The 19,948-nt window shown below is 39.2% G+C and overlaps 1 protein-coding gene across 1 annotated transcript in view; it reads right to left on the bottom strand.

Annotated features, from left to right (window-relative positions):
• Positions 1–6,702: 6,702 nt before the first annotated feature.
• Positions 6,703–19,948, bottom strand: part of LOC120520279 (CD276 antigen homolog) — a 113,865-nt gene continuing 100,619 nt past the window's right edge. The window contains exons 4-5 of the mRNA XM_039742774.1: positions 18,233–18,526; positions 6,703–12,668 (exon numbers count right to left, since the gene is read on the bottom strand). Coding sequence (XP_039598708.1) covers positions 12,481–12,668; positions 18,233–18,526 — 482 coding nt within the window. The 3' untranslated portion in view covers positions 6,703–12,480. The remainder of the gene's footprint in view (positions 12,669–18,232; positions 18,527–19,948) is intronic.

The following is a 19,948-nucleotide window of genomic DNA, read 5'->3' as shown; positions in this document are numbered from 1 at the left end:
ATAAAGCTTCAGCACTTCACTCGAAGATAAACACTGAGGACTGAGAAACTTCTTTGCAAAATGAACTGCAGCGATGGGCGGTGTAATGGGATACCAGGCTGTTTGCTGCTTATCGGCACATTTACAGGACAAAAGACGCTGATGGAGAGGTGAGAATGGATTTAAGGTGGGCCAGATTTACAAGCTTTCTCTTAGGCTCTGGTAATTCTAGTGTTAATTGCAAGGTTTTCGCATAGCAGCTTCATGATGCCGGAAGTGAAGGGCATACCCTGGTCAGTTAAAATCTTGCAAAGAATGTCAATATGCATGAATATTTCTGATAGATCCTTAGCAAAAGCTTGGATGTTGGCCTTTCTCAAGGTGGCCACCTCGGAGTACCTTGTGACATAGTCAACCAACATGAGCATATACTGATACCAATTCTTACATCCAAAATAGGCACTGGTGAGAGGGCAGCCCTTGCACGTCTCTGAGTAGAAACAACTTGAATGTTGGGGCAAGTCTCACAAAATTACTCTACATCTCTGCTCATATTCAGCAAATTAAAGTGTTTTGAAATGAGATGCTTTGTCCGAGATGACACCCCAAGACATGGGTGTGATCATTGGGACCATCCATCCATCCATTATCCAACCCGCTATATCCTAACTACAAGGTCACGGGACCACCAATTTTCAATCAGCCCCCTATGCAATCAGAAATCACCCAATATAAGAAACCATCCTTAATTAAAATGTGTGTGCTCCTCCCGCTCCATATAATAAGAGTTATTTACAGCATGTACTTGTATGCAAAGTCTAAGCTGCTGCTGGCCCATTTGTGGTGCGCTTCTCCTGGGCCTAATGCAGCACCCCGCTCTTCTCCATCCATTGTATCTAAGGGACCCAGAGTCACTGCCTGGTTTGTGGAGGTTGAAGGTGTGAGTACCTGATGCGACGAGTCCTCCAATTGTCCTGGACCCTCAGGTGTTGTTCCCTATCTCACTTGACAAATCAGGTTCAATCTCTAAGCTGCCTCCATAGCCAACCATGTCAGTGGCGAGACCCACCCTCTCAACTGCAGAGAGGGGTGCTCTGAAGGTGGATAGAACATGTGGGAAGAGGTAATTCCTCTTCCTTATTTAAAGAGACCAGGGAGAAGTGTCTGATATGGAAATCCAAACTTTAAAGTTCCTCCCTTTCATACTCATTTCCGAGGCCGCATACGAGTGGCAGCCTTTCCATGGACACTTTTTACTATTTTTACTAATTGACATGGATTTTTACACTCTGAGACTCGCCTATTCAAGTAGTCAGCTTAAAGCACTAAGAAGAAATGCTCACGGCGGTGTGGTTCCTTATTTACCTGATGAGGTAAGAAGACAATATCGGGGCAGCCGAGCCAGCGCAAAGGTAAAAGATAAGATAAAAGCCAGTCAACTTGAGAGAAAATGGCATTATAAACCGTCGGTGCCTTCTGTAATCCTGGGAAATGTGAACTCACTACCAAATAAGATCGACGAACTGGCTGTGCTGGTGAAAAATGTCAGAACCTACAGAGAATGCAACTTGCTGTGTTTTAGTGAAACGTGGCTAACGGCTACCATCCCAGATGCTAACGTGGAGCTACCCGGGTTTAGCACAGTTAGAGCGGACAGAGACGCAAATAAGTAAGAAGAAAGGAGGGGATGTCACTCTCTATGTCAATACAAAAGTGGTGCAACTCAGGACATGTAAACGTTAAAATCTCCAATTGCTGCAGTGACATCGAACTGTTGGCCGTAAGTTTGTGTCCCTATTAATTGCCAAGAGAGGTTGGACATGTGATTGTTGTTATTGTTTACTTCCCCCCTCGAGCGAACGTGGAGATAGCGAGTGACGTCATCCATTCCACAGTTGCTAAGTTACAAAGGCAGCACCCTGAGGCGCTTGTGCTAATCGCTGGAGACTTTAACCATGTGACACTGGACAAAACATTACCTGCCTTCTCCCAGTATGTGGATTGTAACACCTGGGGAAACAGGACTATCGACCTACTGCAGGCAAACGTTAAAGACGCATACAGTGCCACCCCGCTGCCTGCGCTTGGGAAGGCAGATCATAACCTGGTTCTGCTTCAGCCTCAATACAAACCAAGAGTGAAGGCGCTACCTACAACTACACGCTCATTCAGGAAGTGGTCCCCTGAGGCAGAGCAGGCTCTGATAGATAGATAGATAGATAGATAGATAGATAGATAGATAGATAGATAGATAGATAGATATGAAAAGCACTATATAATAGATAGATAGATAGATAGATAGATAGATAGATAGATAGATAGATAGATAGATAGATAGATAGATAGATAGATAGATAGATAGATAGATAGATAGATAGATAGATAGATAGATAGACGCCATGGTGTCTCGCCACGATTGCTGAAGGCCTGTGCGTTGGAACTGGGGAGTCCTCTACAGCGCATCTTCAACCTGAGTCTGGAACAGGGGAGAGTCCCGAGGCTTTGGAAAACATCTTGTATCACTCCTGTCCCAAAGGTATCACGTCCTAGTGAGCTGAATGACTTCCGGCCTGTTGCTCTGACGTCACATCTGATGAAGACCATGGAGCGGCTGCTGCTTCACCACCTGAGGCCACAGGTCCGTCACGCCCTAGACCCTCTGCAGTTCGCATACCAGGAGAAGGTGGGAGCGGAGGATGCCATCATCTATATGCTTCATCGATCCCTCCCACCTGGACAGAGGCAGTGGTGCTGTAAGAATTATGTTTTTGGACTTCTCTAGCGCCTTCAACACCATCCAACCTCTGCTCCTTAGGGATAAGCTGACTGAGATGGGAGTAGATTCACACCTTGTGGCATGGATTGTGGACTATCTTACAGACAGACCTCAATATGTGCGTCTTGGGAACTGCAGGTCTGACATCGTGGTGCAGCAATACAGGGCGCCGAGGGACTGTACTTTCTCCGGTCCTGTTCAGTCTATATACATCAGACTTCCAATATGACTCGGAGAAGTTCGCTGATGACACTGCTATTGTGGGCTGCATCAGGAGTGGGCAGGAGGAGGAGTACAGAAAGTTAATCAAAGACTTTGTTAAATGGTGCGACTCAAACCACTTACACCTTAACACCAGCAAGACCAAGGAGCTGGTGGTGGATTTTAGGAGGCCCAGGCCCCTCATGGACCCTGTGATCATCAGAGGTGACTGTGCAGAGGGTGCATACCTATAAATATCTGGGAGTGCAGCTGGATGACAAATTGGACTGGACTGCCAATACTGATGCTCTATGTAAGAAAGCTCAGAGCAGAATATACTTTCTGAGAAGGTTGGCATCCTTCAACATCTGCAGTAAGATGCTGCAGATGTTCTACCAGGACGGTTGTGGCGAGTGCCCTCTTTACGCGGTGGTGTGCTGGGGTGGCAGCATAAAGATGAAAGACGCCTCACGCCTGGACAAACTTGTTAAGAAGGCAGGCTCTATTGTAGGAGTAAAGTTGGACAGTTTAACATCTGTGGCAGAGCGACGGGCACTGAGCAAACTCCTGTCAACCATGAAGAATCCACTGCATCAACTGAACAGTGTCATCTCCAGGCAGAGGAGTAGCTTCAGTGACAGACTGAGGAGATCGTTCCTCCCCCACACTATGCGACTCTTCAATTCCACCCGGGGGAGTAAATGCGAACATTAATTTTATTTTAATTCTTTTCATTTTTATTACTATTTAATTTAATATTGTTTCTTTGTATCAGTATACTGCTGCTGGATTATGTGAATTTCCCCTTGGGATTAATAAAGTATCTATCTATCTATCTATCTATCTATCTATCTATCTATCTAGATAGATAGATAGATAGATAGATAGATAGATAGATAGATAGATAGATAGATAGATAGATAGATAGATATGAAACGCACTATATAATAGATAGATAGATAGATAGATAGATAGATAGATAGATAGATAGATAGATAGATAGATAGATAGATAGATAGATAGATAGATACTATTAATCCCAAGGGAAATTCACATAATCCAGCAGCATACTGATAACAAAAAACAATATTAAATTAAATAGTAATAAAATGAAAAAGTTAGCATTACTCCCGGTGTAATTGAAGAGTGCTATAGTGTGGAAGGAACGATCTCTTTAGTCTGTCAGTGGAGCAGGACGGTGACAAAAGTCTGTCACTGAAGCTACTCCTCTGCCTGGAGATGACACTGTTCAGTGGATGCAGTGGATTATTCATGATTGACAGGAGTTTGCTTAGTGCCCTCATGGACCCTGTGATCATCAGAGGTGACTGTGCAGAGGTTGCAGACCTATAAATATCTGGGAGTGCAGCTGGATGACAAATTGGACTGGACTGCCAATGCTGATGCACTGTGTAAGAGAGGACAGAGCTGCATCCACTGAACAGGATCATCTCCAGGCAGAGGAGTAGCTTCAGTGACAGACTGAGGAGATCGTTCCTCCCCGACACTATGTGACTCTTCAGTTTCACCCGGGGAGGGTAAATGCTAACATTACTCAAAGTTATTGTCTGCTTTTACATGCATTGTTATTACTCTTTAATTTAATATTGTTTTTTATCAGTATACTGCTGCTGGATTATGTGAATTTCCCCTTGGGATTAATAAAGTATCTATCTATCTATCTATCTATCTATCTATCTATCTATCTATCTATCTATCTATCTATCTATCTATCTATCTATCTATCTATCTATCTTTAAATTTCAGAGGGAGTAAGATAGTCTCATATTGTTTAACATCTCCATGAACACATAAAATGTTAAACTGGTTAATATGTGTGTAGGTAATCTGACGGAGCAAGTCACAGTGGAGGTCACTATCAGAATCTAACAGGGCCTGCATTTTGTGTCCAGCTAATTTAATAGAGACCTTGAAACTGTCTTTCTTTAACACCATGGGGGAAGCCTGAGAACCGCATACCTGGGCCAGACCCATGTACATAAACTGTGCAGATGAGAGGCCAGATGAGAGGATCACAGCAAAAACACCTGCACTTGATCCCAGCGGGAGAGTTCCTAGTATACCACCTTCTACCTGTGATGTCGTTCCATATGCTCCCAGCAGTAGTGTCAGTGACTAGGAGCTGGGGCTTGAGCAGGAGAAACTGAGGCAGTGTGTGACAGCAGATGTTGTAGTGAGGAGAAGCAAAGATTAGTTGGAGGTGGAAGCTGAGGCCTGTAGTTTTGACGAATGGCCATTGGGTGTGGACACGATGGTTGAGTCGGAGTCTGAGCCAAGTCAGGATAAACACTGTTTCAAGGTGGCTTGGGAGCCCTCCTGTGTTGATCAGGTCTAATAGTGAGTGGACATTGCTCTGGGGCTTCTCATCACAAATGTCTTTGTTTATCCCCAACAAGACAGCTTCAATAGCAAGCTTTTCAACAATGTGCTTAAAGATGTCTCCACAAAACTAGCTTTAAATCAGGTCTGCTAAATCCTGGACCTGTCCCTGTATAGGATGATCGAAATCAATTTTCCACAGCTAAAACCAATGTCCCTTGACCAAGGGGCTCAAAGCTATATGGAGGAGGATCTGTTGCTTCACGTAGTCATGATCATCAAGCCTTTCTGGAGGAAGATTTCACATGACCTGTAAGGCCTCCCAAGTTAAAATAGGGGCCAAAATAGGTGCCCAGCCTCTTTTGTCCCAGTGCATCAGTGTTGACATGCGTTCAAAATAGAATAGAAAACACTCAGGTTCATTTGAGGGAGCCATCTTCACCAGCACATCATAAAGGGGACAGACAAAGACACGAGCACCTGCAGAAGTGGGAGAGGAACATTGTATGCCTGTTGAGGATCCATCGGTGTAAGACCCCACTTCTAGTACCATGTGATGCGTGAGTCACTTTCTTGCACCCAGTAGAAGATGCTAAGTTTAATGGCTTCAAGAAAACCAACCTTATTCCTATCAAAACAAGAACAGTTATTCAAATTAAGCTACCAATTTAATATGCACAAACACAGCAAACAAGCAGTAATGGGGCCAGGTCAGTGGCTGAGTTAGAATGTTCCCTGCATCAACCATTGACTGACAGGCATGTTATGCAGTGAAGCTGCAAACCTTTGGTTGTCTAGGCACAGATTAGCAATCCCTGCCTGCGTTGGCACCGTGCAGATGGGGGAGTTTCAGGGTCTCTAAAACCTCACGATTTTTGAAAATCCATGATTCCATCCATTATCCAGCCCGCTATATCCTATCTACAGGGTCATGGGGGTCTGCTGGAGCCAATCCCAGCCAGCACAGGGGGCAAGGCAGGAAACAAACCCTGGGCCGGGTGCCAGCCCACCACAGAATATTTGAAAATTCCATTTATATAATAGCAGCTTTAAAGAGTTTGTGCAAATTAAAATCTTTTGATTAATTTTGATATCCAATATCTCATGAAGGAATGACATCATAATGTTTGAATGTTTTCAACATTTTAGGCAGTTTTCTATTTCTCAGTTAAAGGACATAAACTCTAAGTGAATACATTGAGTATGGGCACCTGGCAAGATAAATCAGGTAGCCCATAATGATCACATTATTCTGGATAACCCCACACTGAAATCACCTTAACCCAATAAAATGCCTCCATTTGTTACTACCGTTGGATTTACCCCCCAACCCCCGCCTTACAAGAAATTCAAGGTCTAAACTTTGCATTTTGCATAATTAAAATTTTAATTTGTATTTCTTGGGAAACCACACTTCTGTCAATATATTACAAAATTATTTACTAAAGAAATATTGGTACATAAAAAAAATTACAAGACACACACATGCACAAAACTATTTGTATCACCTCATTAAAAACTACCAAATGACATATTTTAGGCAGTTAAAGAAACACCACCTTTAGTTTTACCCAATAACAGTACTGAACACTACATGAAAAAAACATTGGTACTTTGGAAGTTAAGGTTTCCGGAGCACATTGCTGCAAGATTGTTCCAGCCAGACATTGTTATTTTCTCTAACACCACTAAAAAAAGTGACCATGATAGTACTCACTGTACCCTGGGAGGAGCACATAGACGAAGTACAGCAGAGGAAATGTGTGAAGTACCAGGAGCTAGTAGAACAATTCAGGAGACAGGGTTGTAAGACTAGCTGTGAGCCAATAGAGGTGGGATGTTGAAGCTTTGTAGGCAATTGTTGCTGCCAAGTTATGGCCAAATTTGGCATTGACTTGGAATTGTCAAAATGTAATTGCTTTCAAGGCAATTACAGATGCTGCAGAGACAGCCGTAGGTGGCTCTGGCTGAAGAGGGAGGCTCTGTGTTCAACAGCTGCTGGGAACTGATAACCTCAGACTGGGTCACCTAAAAGAGGGTGCAAGTCCAAGTATAGTAATCGCAAAGAAATTCAACCTCGAGATTTTCATGAATCCCCACGTTTCATGTGCTCCTGATCATATTTTGACCATTTTTGCAATTATGTCTGTGTGTGTGTGTCTGAAACACGATAACTTGAGAATGCTTTAAGCGAGATATGGGTGTTATATCAAAATGTTAGTTTTCTATCAACTTTTTGGCAAGATACTTTCAAATTTTTTCAAATAAAGTGGTATATAGTTTAAATTGACAATTAATAGTAATTTCTTATGTGAAATTGCATTATAAGAACACCCAGATAATTGCATTTTTATATCGTCATTAGTTACCCATAGAAACACATAGATATAGAATTTCACCTTAATCGGATAACCGGAAATGATATCATAACAGGTATCAGCACTATTACATATGCATCACTACCATTATATAAACAGAGATAAATAATTTATTTTTTGCATGATCATTACTTATCGTTACATATAAAATTTTACCTTGATCAGGTGACTGGTCAAGTGCTATATTACTGACCACAAAAAACAATTAGATTTGAAATTTCAGTTTGGTCAGATTACCAATAGTTCTTTGCCATATAAACTTGTATTATAAACAAAGATAAGTGATTACAATTTTGTAAGAAACACACAGATATGAAATTTCATTATAATCGGACAACTGGAAGTGGAATCTACTTTAACTGAACAAGAGTAAGGAAAGTTGAGCAGAGAACAGTTGGTGCTTAACAAAAGGCAGGCAAATTGGCACTCAACAATGGTCTTAACAAAATCACTTAGTAGAGTTTGTATACAAAAGTATACTTCCGACATTTGGTATGGATCAATGTGACACATCTGGTATAATAAAATGCATTACCTCATAGGATTGACATTTTTATAGGCATCAAATTTGCGTCTATCTTTTTACCCAGAACTAGGGATTTTCTTGAATTGACCCCTCCACTTTGATTGACTGAAAACATTTCAATTTACTTTCTTGACAGTTCATTCTGTGATATTGTTGCAGAAGGTTTATCTGTTAAACAAATGATATTTCATCATTTAAGTATTTGTTACTGTCTTTCTTAAGCCAAATTGAGTTCCAAAATTGTTTTGAACTGTGGTTTTTTGAAATTTACTTTTCACTTTTGTTTTGGTTTTATGTTTAAAATACAGTACTTTTAGTGATTTAATAGTGTTTGTGAAATTTTCTTCATTGTGGTGGTTATGAATTTCCATGAAAGGTAATTAATTCATTGGTGAAGTTATTAATAGTTATTAATATATTAGTTATTAGTGTTATTAAGTATTTGTGCTCAAAACTTGTCATGTATGATTGGCTAAAAAATGAACACTAACAGTAGGTAAGTTTGTTTTTCATTGTTACACGTTATTTTGTCAGCGAAAGAAATTTGTTATATCGGTAATTATGGTGATTATTTGAACTAATTTAATAAACTACATTACAATCAATAAAATCATTGTTTTATAATTTTTCCAGTAAGTGGTCATTTTAATAAATGTATATATATATTCTTTAAAACTGTACATTTTGAAATTTACATGCCATACCTTTCTGACTTGCACTACACATTTACTTCTTTGTCCTTACATTTAATTCCACGAATTGTATTTCATATATGTTTTGATCTTTCATCAGTTTTGTACTGTTTGCGAATTAATTCACATTTCTTCATGTTTTCCATATTTTTGGATTGCCTTTTTTATTACCTACATTTAATTTTTTATTTGAAAATAAGAGTTAAAAAGCAAACAGCATTGCAAAGGCAGAACAAAATTAATCAGTTACTTACACATTTACCTCTGATTTTTTATATAAACAGAATGAAAGAGAAAAAGACAGGGCTAGAATAATATATAATTTTGGGAATACCTAATTATTTATCTAATTTAGTAACATTTTTTTTTTACATGTTATTTATTTTTAACTGTTATCTAACTCATCAACAATGCAATGAAACTACATAGTACAAACACAAAATAACACAGTAATTGGAAATTTATCTAATCAGGTAAAATAACTATCAAACAAACTTGAAATTTGAATAGGTACATGTTTTGTTGCACAGATTGACATATTCATACAAGTTGAGTGGAGAACAGAAAAAAAAACCTTGCCTATAAAGTTGATACTGGCACAAAGTTTGGAGATAATAAGTAGGAAAATTTATAAGAGGGCTGGGAAAGCAATGCAGAAGATAATGGCTTTAAGGACTGATCTGATCTGTAGATGGAAAAAAGGAAGGAAGGAAGAACAGAAAACCTGGACATGAATAGTTGTAACATTCTGAGTCCATATTGGTTATAAATGTCACTACGCATCTAGATTCTCTAACCAGACAATGGCTGAAAATAAATGGGCATGCCAACACAGAGGACAGGATTCTGGAAGTCAGTGGTATGGTTGTGCCAAGACGTTTCACCACTTTTCACCAAATCTGTAAAGAGAGTATTCAAGACTAAAAGTAGGGAGGCACAACTTTAGCTTCAGGGCAATAAAGGAAGTGCACAGTGGGATCAAGAGGACACCATGCTGGAGACAGGGGGACCAAGATGGTAGATTAGTTGGAGTATTTAACCAGCTCCATATTGGTTGGAGGGTAAACACCCAATTATATAACTCTAGGTCTGGCAGAGACACCTTGCCCTCAGATTTATGATGAATCAAAGTGAAGTGCTTAATGGAAGGTCTCTTAACATTCCGTATAAAGTCAGACAAAAGAGATCAAACTTCTGACTGATATTTTATAGGGGAAGATAGAGGGAGCATGGTACTAATTAAAACAAGGGACTTTATTCTTTCTAATAACTGCAAATCGGAATGAAAAGATAGTGGAAGAAAGGAACATGAAAAATGGGATTCCTTAGCAGTTGTAAAAAATATGAATGTTATTAGCTGATAAAATGCTTTACAGGAACTGAGAAATGGCAATACCAAAATATTTCAATGAGTTAACCAAAGGGGCGTACAATGTAAAAAGTTGCTTGTGGCACAAGGATTTCAACTGAAGGAGAGCAGACTGACCAGTTAGGTTTCTAGCCAGACAGCTTTTCAAATTTAAAAAACCAAGGATGTGAGGTAGAACAGCAGGGGCATTACCAGGAAAGTCCACAATATTGTTGGCTTATAAAGAAAATTTAGGGTGTGAGTAATGAGCTGCGATGGTGTGGTCAACTCAATTCTGAGCATAGAGATAGCAAGGGCTTCAAGTGGAATATTAAAAAGTAACAGAGATAATGGACAGTCCTGCATGACACCATTCTGAATCCAAAATCATTGAGAAATTTTTGAGTTAGTGAGAACTGAAGTGATGGGGCAGGAGTATAAGGTCTTGATCAAGTTGATAAACCTTGCTCAAAAAACCATTGTTTGTAATGCCATCCACAAAAAATCTTAATGCATACAGTCAAAAGCCTCCACTGTGGGTTGAAGTAGCATGGGGGTCTACATCGATCACATGTGGAAGGTGACACATATTTTCTGCTGCCTGATGGGTGCAGATGAAATCAGTTTGATCAGGGTGAATCAATTTATGAATAAACCTCTTCAAACGCAGAGCAAGGAGCTTTGCTAACAACTTTGTATCAGAATTCATGTGGGAGATTGGGCGATAGAGCAGTCAGATGGCTCTTTTCATAGTTTTAGAATAAGGATAATCAGTGCTGATTTGATTGAGGAGTTCAAATTGAATTAAGTATCTACATGAAAGGGAGTGTTAGCTCATTTCACAAAGCAGAAAGGACACTCGGAGGCAACTCATTAGGCCTTGATGACTTTCCAGAATTCAAATAATGTACATGGGGAATCCAGTGCAGTGGCGTCATCATGTGAATGACTGGAAAGTGACAATTTATCTAAAAAGGAATTCATTTCTGAAGGTGAAGACTTAGACTATTCAGTAAATAATTCAGAGTAAAACTTTGGAAAATGATTATTTATATCCAAGGGGGTTGTTAGTTAGGGTACCTGGTTTATGTTTAATAGATGAATAAATTTCATTAGCCTCAGATTTCTGTAAAATCAATGCCTGTTATTTCTAGGTTTAGCTTCACACACATAATGTCAAGTCATCGTGCTGTGAATCTCAAATGCAGCTCTCGCTCCAGTAAAAAATTTAATTCGCAACATGAGGGTGAACTTCCTCCAAAGGTGAGAGGCCTGATTCAAGATCAATGATTTTTTGTGTGCGTGCTTTAGTCAAATTACTGACATATTCAATCATGAGATCACAATTAAACCCGTTTATGGCATCCACATACGAGTATACAGGATCATCAAAGGAGCTGGAGTTGATATTGAAAAATCTACACATTCAAATGTTTTAAGAGACATATTAACTGTGAGGGAAGCAAATTAAGATAAAAATATACTGTAATCTAGTCTTAAAGAAGAATGGTATCTGGACAAAACAGATCTGAGGCAAATTTGCACATTGAACGAGTTGACTGTGGTATACATTGAAAATGAGGTGCTGGCATTTTAGCAGAGGATTCATAAATGCACTTGAATCCATACTGACAATTATATCAAAACCTTTTAAATTTAGGATCTTACCAGATATATGCTTAAAGAGTGCAGTATGGTGTTAGTGAATAAATGACATGTAGGTCTAACTTTTTACCACCCAATTCAATTAGCAGAATCTGCCAATATCATCTGAACCCACGTCAAGTATTTTTGGCTGCAAGTTGTGTTGAAAGTGAATAACCAAGCCATGCTTTTTAGTGCAAGCCAATTGGATCATTTATTGGAAAATGTAAATACATTCAAGTGGCTGAAAAATCTGAGCAATGTAACAATGACTTTTGGGACATTTAAAGAATTCAGTTTGACCATAAGAGCTAAAAGAGACTTCAAACTCTGCATGTGGAATTAAGAGTAATTCTGACAAACGCAGCCTTGTAACCTCAGAAGGACAGAAACACACACACACACAAACACTATGTTGTACCCTTTAGTGGGTGCAGTTGACCCCTTCATTTTCTTATAGACTGACATGTCCTGACAGTTATAGGAGAGACACAGACAGTTACATTGATGACTAGGATGACAGACAGATGCTTTAGAGATGAAATGACCTCACCTCGTAAAAGAGTAAAGCCATGGGCACACATGTGATAAATGTTTCATGAATTCCATGAAGAAAATGGAAACCTCACATTAAGCCTTAACACACCAGGTGGTTGATGCTGGTTACCCCAATTATACTTCACAATCTCTCCAATCACCACTACCACTATCGCCACTGCTACCCCTACCACCACCCAGAATGTTATGTTGTCTTGCTCTTCCTCTTCCTCAGTTTTAATCAGATCTGCAAATCAAAGACAGGAAAGTGACTGTTAGTGAAAAAATTAAATCCATCAAAGTCAGAGGCTTTTAACATATCTGGAATCTAGTGGCACAGTTATTCATGTTACTATTTGCTGAAAGCATCCTTAAGAACATAATGTAGGTAACCTTGCCTGGCTGCTCATCTCAGTCCTTAGACATCTGCTGTAGTGACAATATACTTTTATTGTCAGCCAGTGTTTGACTGAATTTCTGTTTAACTCAGCTTCTTGCTCATCTGTTTGACTTCAGTCTGCAGATTTTAAAATAAGTTCAAAGATTATACTTTTATGCTCATTTAGCTCACTTCATAATCTTGATTTCTGAATATATTTGTATATTCTCAATGTTTAATGGCCCACATACTACTTCTTTTTAAACAAGCTTAATATGAATTGATATGTTGGCCTGAAACAAACATCGTTAATAACCCACAATGAGCCTATTCACTGCAAGAGGTAAAGTGGACATACTGGTCTTAACGTGAGCTACACAGCTCTGCTAAATTTAATCCCAGTGACTACTTCTAAATTCAGCAGATGTACACAGAAGTGAGTAACTAACTCAGACTTTTGATGCTGTCTAATCAATAATGAGCTTCACAATCAGGAAACTGGTGGCAATAAAAACCCAAAGACATGGTGGCCCAGCATGGGCTTACATGAGTAGCTCTCTACTGGAGCCCTGACAGGTGAGGGCAATGCAGAAATGAAGAAATTAAATCTGTCTGGTGTCTGGAGGCAGGATCCTAGAGCCATTTTGAACTCAAGAGAGATGAGAACTACAGTATATGCACTTTTACTGTGAATGAATGCATGTTCAGCGCAGACAGAGAGAGCACTCTCAGACTTCATCTTGTTAGCCATTAATACAAGTCTGGGGTCTTTACGGGGTCAAAAGGTGAGCTGTCTTGTAGACACGGATATGATTTTTAGGTTGTTTCTCTGTCATAGGGACATAGTCATTTCTGAAAGGGGGCAAAGGGGGCAAAGCTACTGGCTCAGATACACCACACTGAAGTGAACAAAATGAGAGATCTACCATTTATATTTCTCACAGAATTATTCAAGTAGTTCAAACATTATTGCAAGGCTCTAGCACTTATAGACATTATCAGTGATTGTTATTCACTTATAGTGGGCTCTAAATTTCATCTTTTATATGGTTTTATATTTTGTATCTTTTGCTTCTGCATTGATCTTTTTAGGTCTTTTCATTTATAAATTTGCAGTATATCTTAGGAGGTGAGTGGAGGGTCTGTGTCTACACATCATTTTATGGGTTGCTGAAATCTGATGTAATGGGGATAGCCACATTGAAAAACACTTTTTCTAAGAAAGATACTTGACAATGAAGACAGCTTTCATTACAAAATACAAGCAACAAACAAAAAGTAGCAACTTAAGTAAACTGCTGAAACCATTGAGAGAGATATACTGTAACAAACATGTTTAGCCAGTAGCAGAGTGAGGTGTTTTTTTAGAAACGTCCAGTTGGCAGTGCTACTTTGGGTTTCCAACCAAACTTCATGCCTGCTGCTGCAGTACTCCAGAATTGTAGAAACGGCATTACAGAGGAGAACAACTGCTTTGATAGGGGATCACTGCCCTGTACATTTGTGACACATTGTATTTGAGAAGTGCACTGATTCAGTTTTTGGCAGCATATTATATTTGCCAGATTAAACTAGATATCTGAACAAAATTTGCAACCCTCGGACTTGTCAAACTTCAGGCCAATTTCTAACCTGACTTTTTTTATCTAAAATCTTGGAAAAGGTGGATTTCACTCAATTACAAACATCTTTGGATGGAAAATGTATTCTGGCAAAATGTTAATCTGGATTCTGATTCTGTGGCTTTTTTGTTGCTATGCTGATGACACTCAGATCAAAGCAGAGAAGTACAATATAGTCTCTCTATGCATCTTTAAATAGTATTAAAATCAGGATGGCAGTGAACATTCTTAAACTCAATGATAACAAAACTGATATTGTGATGTTCAGACACCTGGGGCCTCATGCATAATGACATGCGTAGAATTCACACTAAAACATGCCATACAGACAAAAGCAGAAATGTGTGTATGCAGAAAAAAATCCAGATGCATGAATCTTTGTGTACGCCAACTGCCACGTTCTTCCGCTCCATAAATCCTAGTCAGTGTGAAAAGTAATGCACGTGCACTCGCCTACTGCCACTCCCCAACTCCTCCCAGAATTACGCCTCTTTGAATATGCAATTCAATATAAATAGCCCTTAAGCTCAGCATTCTGTGAAAAGGCAATGGCAAAAGCACAGGGGTAAATAGAAGAATTTCAGCGAATACCAAGTGGAGGCAAAGAAAAACATACTATTTGTTGGTTTAAACAGTGGGATAACAACAAAAAGGCGCCACAGTGGCGCAGTGGATAGCACTGCTGCCTCACAGTTAGGAGACCCAGGGTCACTTTCCAGGTTCTCCCACCGTGGAGTTTGCATGTTCTCCCTGTGTCTGCATGGGATTCCTCCCACAGTTCAAAGACAGGCAGGTTAAGTGCATTGGTGATCCTGAATTGTCCCGAGTGTGTGTTTGGTGTGTGTGTGTGTGTGCCCTGCAGTGAACTGGCGCCCTGCCCGGAGTTTGTTTCCTGCCTTGCACCCGGTGTTGGCTGGGATTGGCTCTGGCAGACCCCCATGACCTTGTAGTTAGGATATAGCGGGTTGGATAATGGATGGATGGATAAACAACAAAAGGAAGTTCATCGAGTGACATAGTGTGTCGGAGAAACTCGAAAGCTCAAGTTCACAAAGTTGCACAGTGCTCAAAATAAAAAAGTTGTCAGATATCAAAGTCGCCGTGAAAAGACGAGTTGTAGCCCACTGTCTAAGAGTCATATGGAAATTTATTAGGGTATAGAGAAAAGACAAAAAAATTAGGGACACAGTGAGAAAAAACTTTAATCTTGAAATTTCCGTTTTAATCACGTAGTTTATTTTGTCATTAAAGTAAAACATCATAAAATTGTTTAATTTACTAGTTTCTCAAATCCCATCGTAACTAAAGTAGAAAATTAAATACTTTGCTTTGAATTTGATCTTCTATGTGCTCTATGTGTGTGAATCACTATGTGCTTCTTAAACTGGCTTTCTCTTTCTCTGACAGGACACAGAATCCATTACATTCGTGATATTACATCTCTCTGAATAATTCAAATACTTAGATGTATACTTGATGTAATTTTCATGATGATAGGAGTTAAAGCATGTTATTAAACATGGGAACATGGTGGCGCAGTGATAGTGATGAGCCGGTGCCCTGTCCAGAGATTGTCCTGTCTCCCGCAAGATGCTTGCTGCACCGTGCATGACCTTCGATAAAATAATTTATTGCAGCAGTACTGTCTCTTTCAAACGTACTAACCCCCAATTCCTGTCCTTCCTTTTCTTTCTCCAAATACCCAATCGCCACACAATCTGCTCTGTAATAGACGTTAAGCCATCTGCAGGCTTAGAACTTAGATTCATCAAATCTGTTAAGGAACATTGAAATATCTTCATAGTACATGTTTAATTATTCTATCCATCTATCCTTCCAGTGCACCAGCACCAGCAAGAATACAGCGCAAGGCAGGAACAATCCCTGAACGAGGTGCCAGCCTAGTGCTGTGCCACCGTGTCCTCACATGTTTAATTATTAACAGTATAGATTATTTAAATGAAGTTAAAGTTTTATCTGTATAATGTAATAAACATATTTTGCTGCATTTCATCTTAAAATGATCAAAAAAAAGATCGTCCTGTCAAAATAAGAGACTCTTTTGCCTTCTTGATGTGAATCATCTTTAAATGAAATGCTGCCAATAAGGAATAATAGAAATCACCGCACTGCTTTCTATCTTTGATGAACAACGTTTTATGGGGTGAAAAATATGATCACCTCTGACAGATACACTTAATCAGTAGTGTGTGCAACCCACGATTTGTGACTACAGGGGTTGAATTGTGAGGAAGTATTAAAAGAGCTGAGCCTTTACAGTTTAAGCAAAAGAAGATTAAGAGGTGACATGATTGAAGTGTTTAAAATTATGAAGGGAATTAGTACAGTTGATCGAGACTGTTATTTTAAAATGAGTTCATCAAGAACACGGGGACACAGTTGGAAACTTGTTAAGAGTAAATTTCACACAAACATTAGGAAGTTTTTCTTTACACAAAGAACGATAGACACTTGGAATAAGAGACCAGGTAGTGTGGTAGACAGTAAGACGTTAGGGACTTTCAAAACTCGACTTGATGTTTTCTTGGAGGAAACAAGTGGATAGGACTGGTGAGCTTTGTTGGGCTGAATGGCCTGTTCTCGTCTTAATTGTTCTAATGTTCTAATAAAAGGATTTCTTAATGTGATTTTTAGCCAGCCATTGAAGACTAGTAACACTACGGATTCATTAATGTACATGTCACACTGCTGGCCATCCTTGATTTTTCTAAGCTGCTGCATTTCACATGTTAATGCTGTTGCAACTCTATAAAGTTCTACTCAGAAAACATGATTGATATTTTTTTATATGAAAGACCCCTATTACCTATATAAGCAATGCCGATCAGCACTGCCCCTCAAATGTGATTCTCTGTCTCTCTCCTCCAGCCTTTAATTGACCTCATTTACAAAAACTTTTTGTGTGCTAGAGCATTGTATTACTAAAGACAGAAATTATCCACCCTTGAGCACTAGTTGGCAGCATAAAAATCACAAGGCATAGAGGGAGTCCTATGTTTAAAATGAAAGAGCAGATTGGGCTGGGAAGACAAAGGGTGTCTGGTGTTTTCACAAATGTCAGGGCTGAAGGGTGCAAGGTGACATGGGGCCTCTAGGGGGAGCTCTGGGGTATAAGCCACTGCTCTTTTTAGAACTGTGTCAGGGATTGACTTAGTGATTGTTCCAAAGAAAAAGGATAAATGTTGAGTTAGCAAATGAGTGAGGCAGAAGATCAAAATGAAGGGAAGGGTGTGTGGAAAGAGCAGGAGTGGAAAGAAGACACAGAGAGTGTAACAGGAAAGTGGGAAAGCAGAGTTTAGTAGTGGGGAAAGTGCACCAGCCACCCAACTGAGTAGAAAGAAACTGAAACACCTGAATAATGAAGTACAGAGTGGAGACTGGATTGTATTTTCATTGTTATGTTTTGTTACTTTCTGTTACCCTATTTTTATCCTCTCCTTTGACTTTATTTTGCAGAATAAACATTACTTTGGTAACTTCTGGAGATCAGAGGCTTACAGAGGTGCCTCCATTATGCGGTATTTAAATTTTTCCCAAACTATTTTTATCACAGGAGCTATCTGTTAAAAAGAATTCTGAGTTCTGAATATGTAGTTCTCAGTTGCTACTCAAAATTATGTCAGGTTTGCTAACATCATTTGAATTCCACAATATTCAGAACATTTGAATAAATTACAATGAAAACAAATGACAGATTAGGAGTGCTTTTTGTGAGAAGGATTTTCTTTTCTGCATGACTTCTCATTTTTTGACAGGTCATCTTTATAATCACACACAAGATGAACTCACACTCAGTCTCAGGTGATGCCCTCTTGTCTCTCAGTTTTTCGTTCTCAACAGAGCAGGACACAGTTACTTTTTCTGTCATGTTCACAGTCAAGATGCTGGTCACATTGTAGCGCTCCCTGCTGTCTTTGCTCAATCTTGTGTCTACTCGGCTTGAGTCCTGAAATGGCTCCTTATTCACTGACCACTGAATTTTTGGCTTGGGATATCCTCCAGTAGATTTGCAGGTGAAGTTGACTTCACTGTCTTTAAGCACTGGTGATGCTGGTCCATGAACAATGGGATCAGAGTAACGACCTGCAAAGACACAGCACATTTAGAAAGCCTGAAATTACAGTGAGTCATATTTTTTATCTGCTGGCTTCTTCTTCTCTACCACAATTGCTCCAATTTACCTCATCAGACGCACCAAGTAGGAATCAGGAGAGAAATGACAGAAGTGCACCATCCCTTTCATGAGGTGTCTTTACTGGTAGACTTCAAGAATTTTCACTTAATTACAGTATTTTACACCTCATACAAGAGCTTTTATTTTACTGTTTTCTTCATAAAGTAGTTGTTTGTGGCAGATAAATCCCATAAACAATTAATTGCTGAGTTTTAAAGACAGCAATAACTCCTCCTGCAGGACTCATTTTTGTCAAAGGTCAGCATTCTTAGCATTTTTCTGTTTTTTTGTACAAAAAAGGTAGTTTCATTGGAGAGCAGAGATGGCAAACTTAATTGAACAAAAGGCAGACTGCTAAGATTTCTGAGCAACACTGTCCTCAATATACTTTACCATTATGCTAACTCCAAAAGTGCATTTTGAAATGAAATGCCTCAAAGAGTAATAAAGATGTAATTTAGAATGTGATGAATTAAAACATCCAAAAATATGTAATAAAAAGGTGTCAGACACAAGAAAAAAAAAAACAGACCTAAAGAACAGTAAAGATTAATACAGTGATAATGAGAACAAAACATTCACCCAGTGTATGGTAGAAAATGTGTCGATCAGCACAAGCAGCAAGAAGCCTGCTATCCCATCAACCCACTGATGCATCTCAAGTCACAGAGAAGATGCACAGAGCTCAAGTCTTGTTTATCTGGGTGTGAGGTGCCTGGAGTCGTAGAGGGTAAATAATATATCGTTATTTGAAATGTATGCATTTCATGTGTGTTCCGTGCCTACAAAGATCTGCATAGGTGTAGGATGAAAGGAAATGCGAGGCAAGAAATGCTGAACACATAAGTAAAGCAGAAACTTTTTCCATGTTATAGTAATAATGACGTGAAGTGTATAATGTGTGAAGACTTTAGTCCAAATATCAAACAAACGTGTGCTTTCATTCAAGATTATAACCAAAGAAAAAAAAGTCATTCAATTTACATGTTGTTGTCAATGAATTACAAACCCAAGCTCAAATGTCAATCGACAGAAAGGCAATAGGTATTCTTGGATGGTGCAGAGGTAAGAACTGCTGCCTTAAACAAAAGGTCCTGGGTTCGAGTCCGGGCACATTGTGTTTTAAGTAGTGAGCTGCAATTATTATTATTACTATAATATAATAAAAACCTACATTTGATTTGAGTCTGTAACACCCGGTGTAAATTTTTCCTACTTGCCAAAAGTTAGTGTTTTTTTAGTTCATTTTTATTGTCTCAGCCACATTCACACCCAAATCTGACACTTACTTTTCAAGTAAAGATGTAGTATAATGAACTTCCTTCTCCCTC

The sequence above is a fragment of the Polypterus senegalus genome, unplaced genomic scaffold (genome assembly GCF_016835505.1).
Source record: "Polypterus senegalus isolate Bchr_013 unplaced genomic scaffold, ASM1683550v1 scaffold_2544, whole genome shotgun sequence".
Classification (NCBI taxonomy): Eukaryota; Metazoa; Chordata; class Cladistia; order Polypteriformes; family Polypteridae; genus Polypterus; species Polypterus senegalus.
Note: the sequence above shows the minus strand (reverse complement) of the source record. Positions and strands in the feature narration are given on the sequence as shown.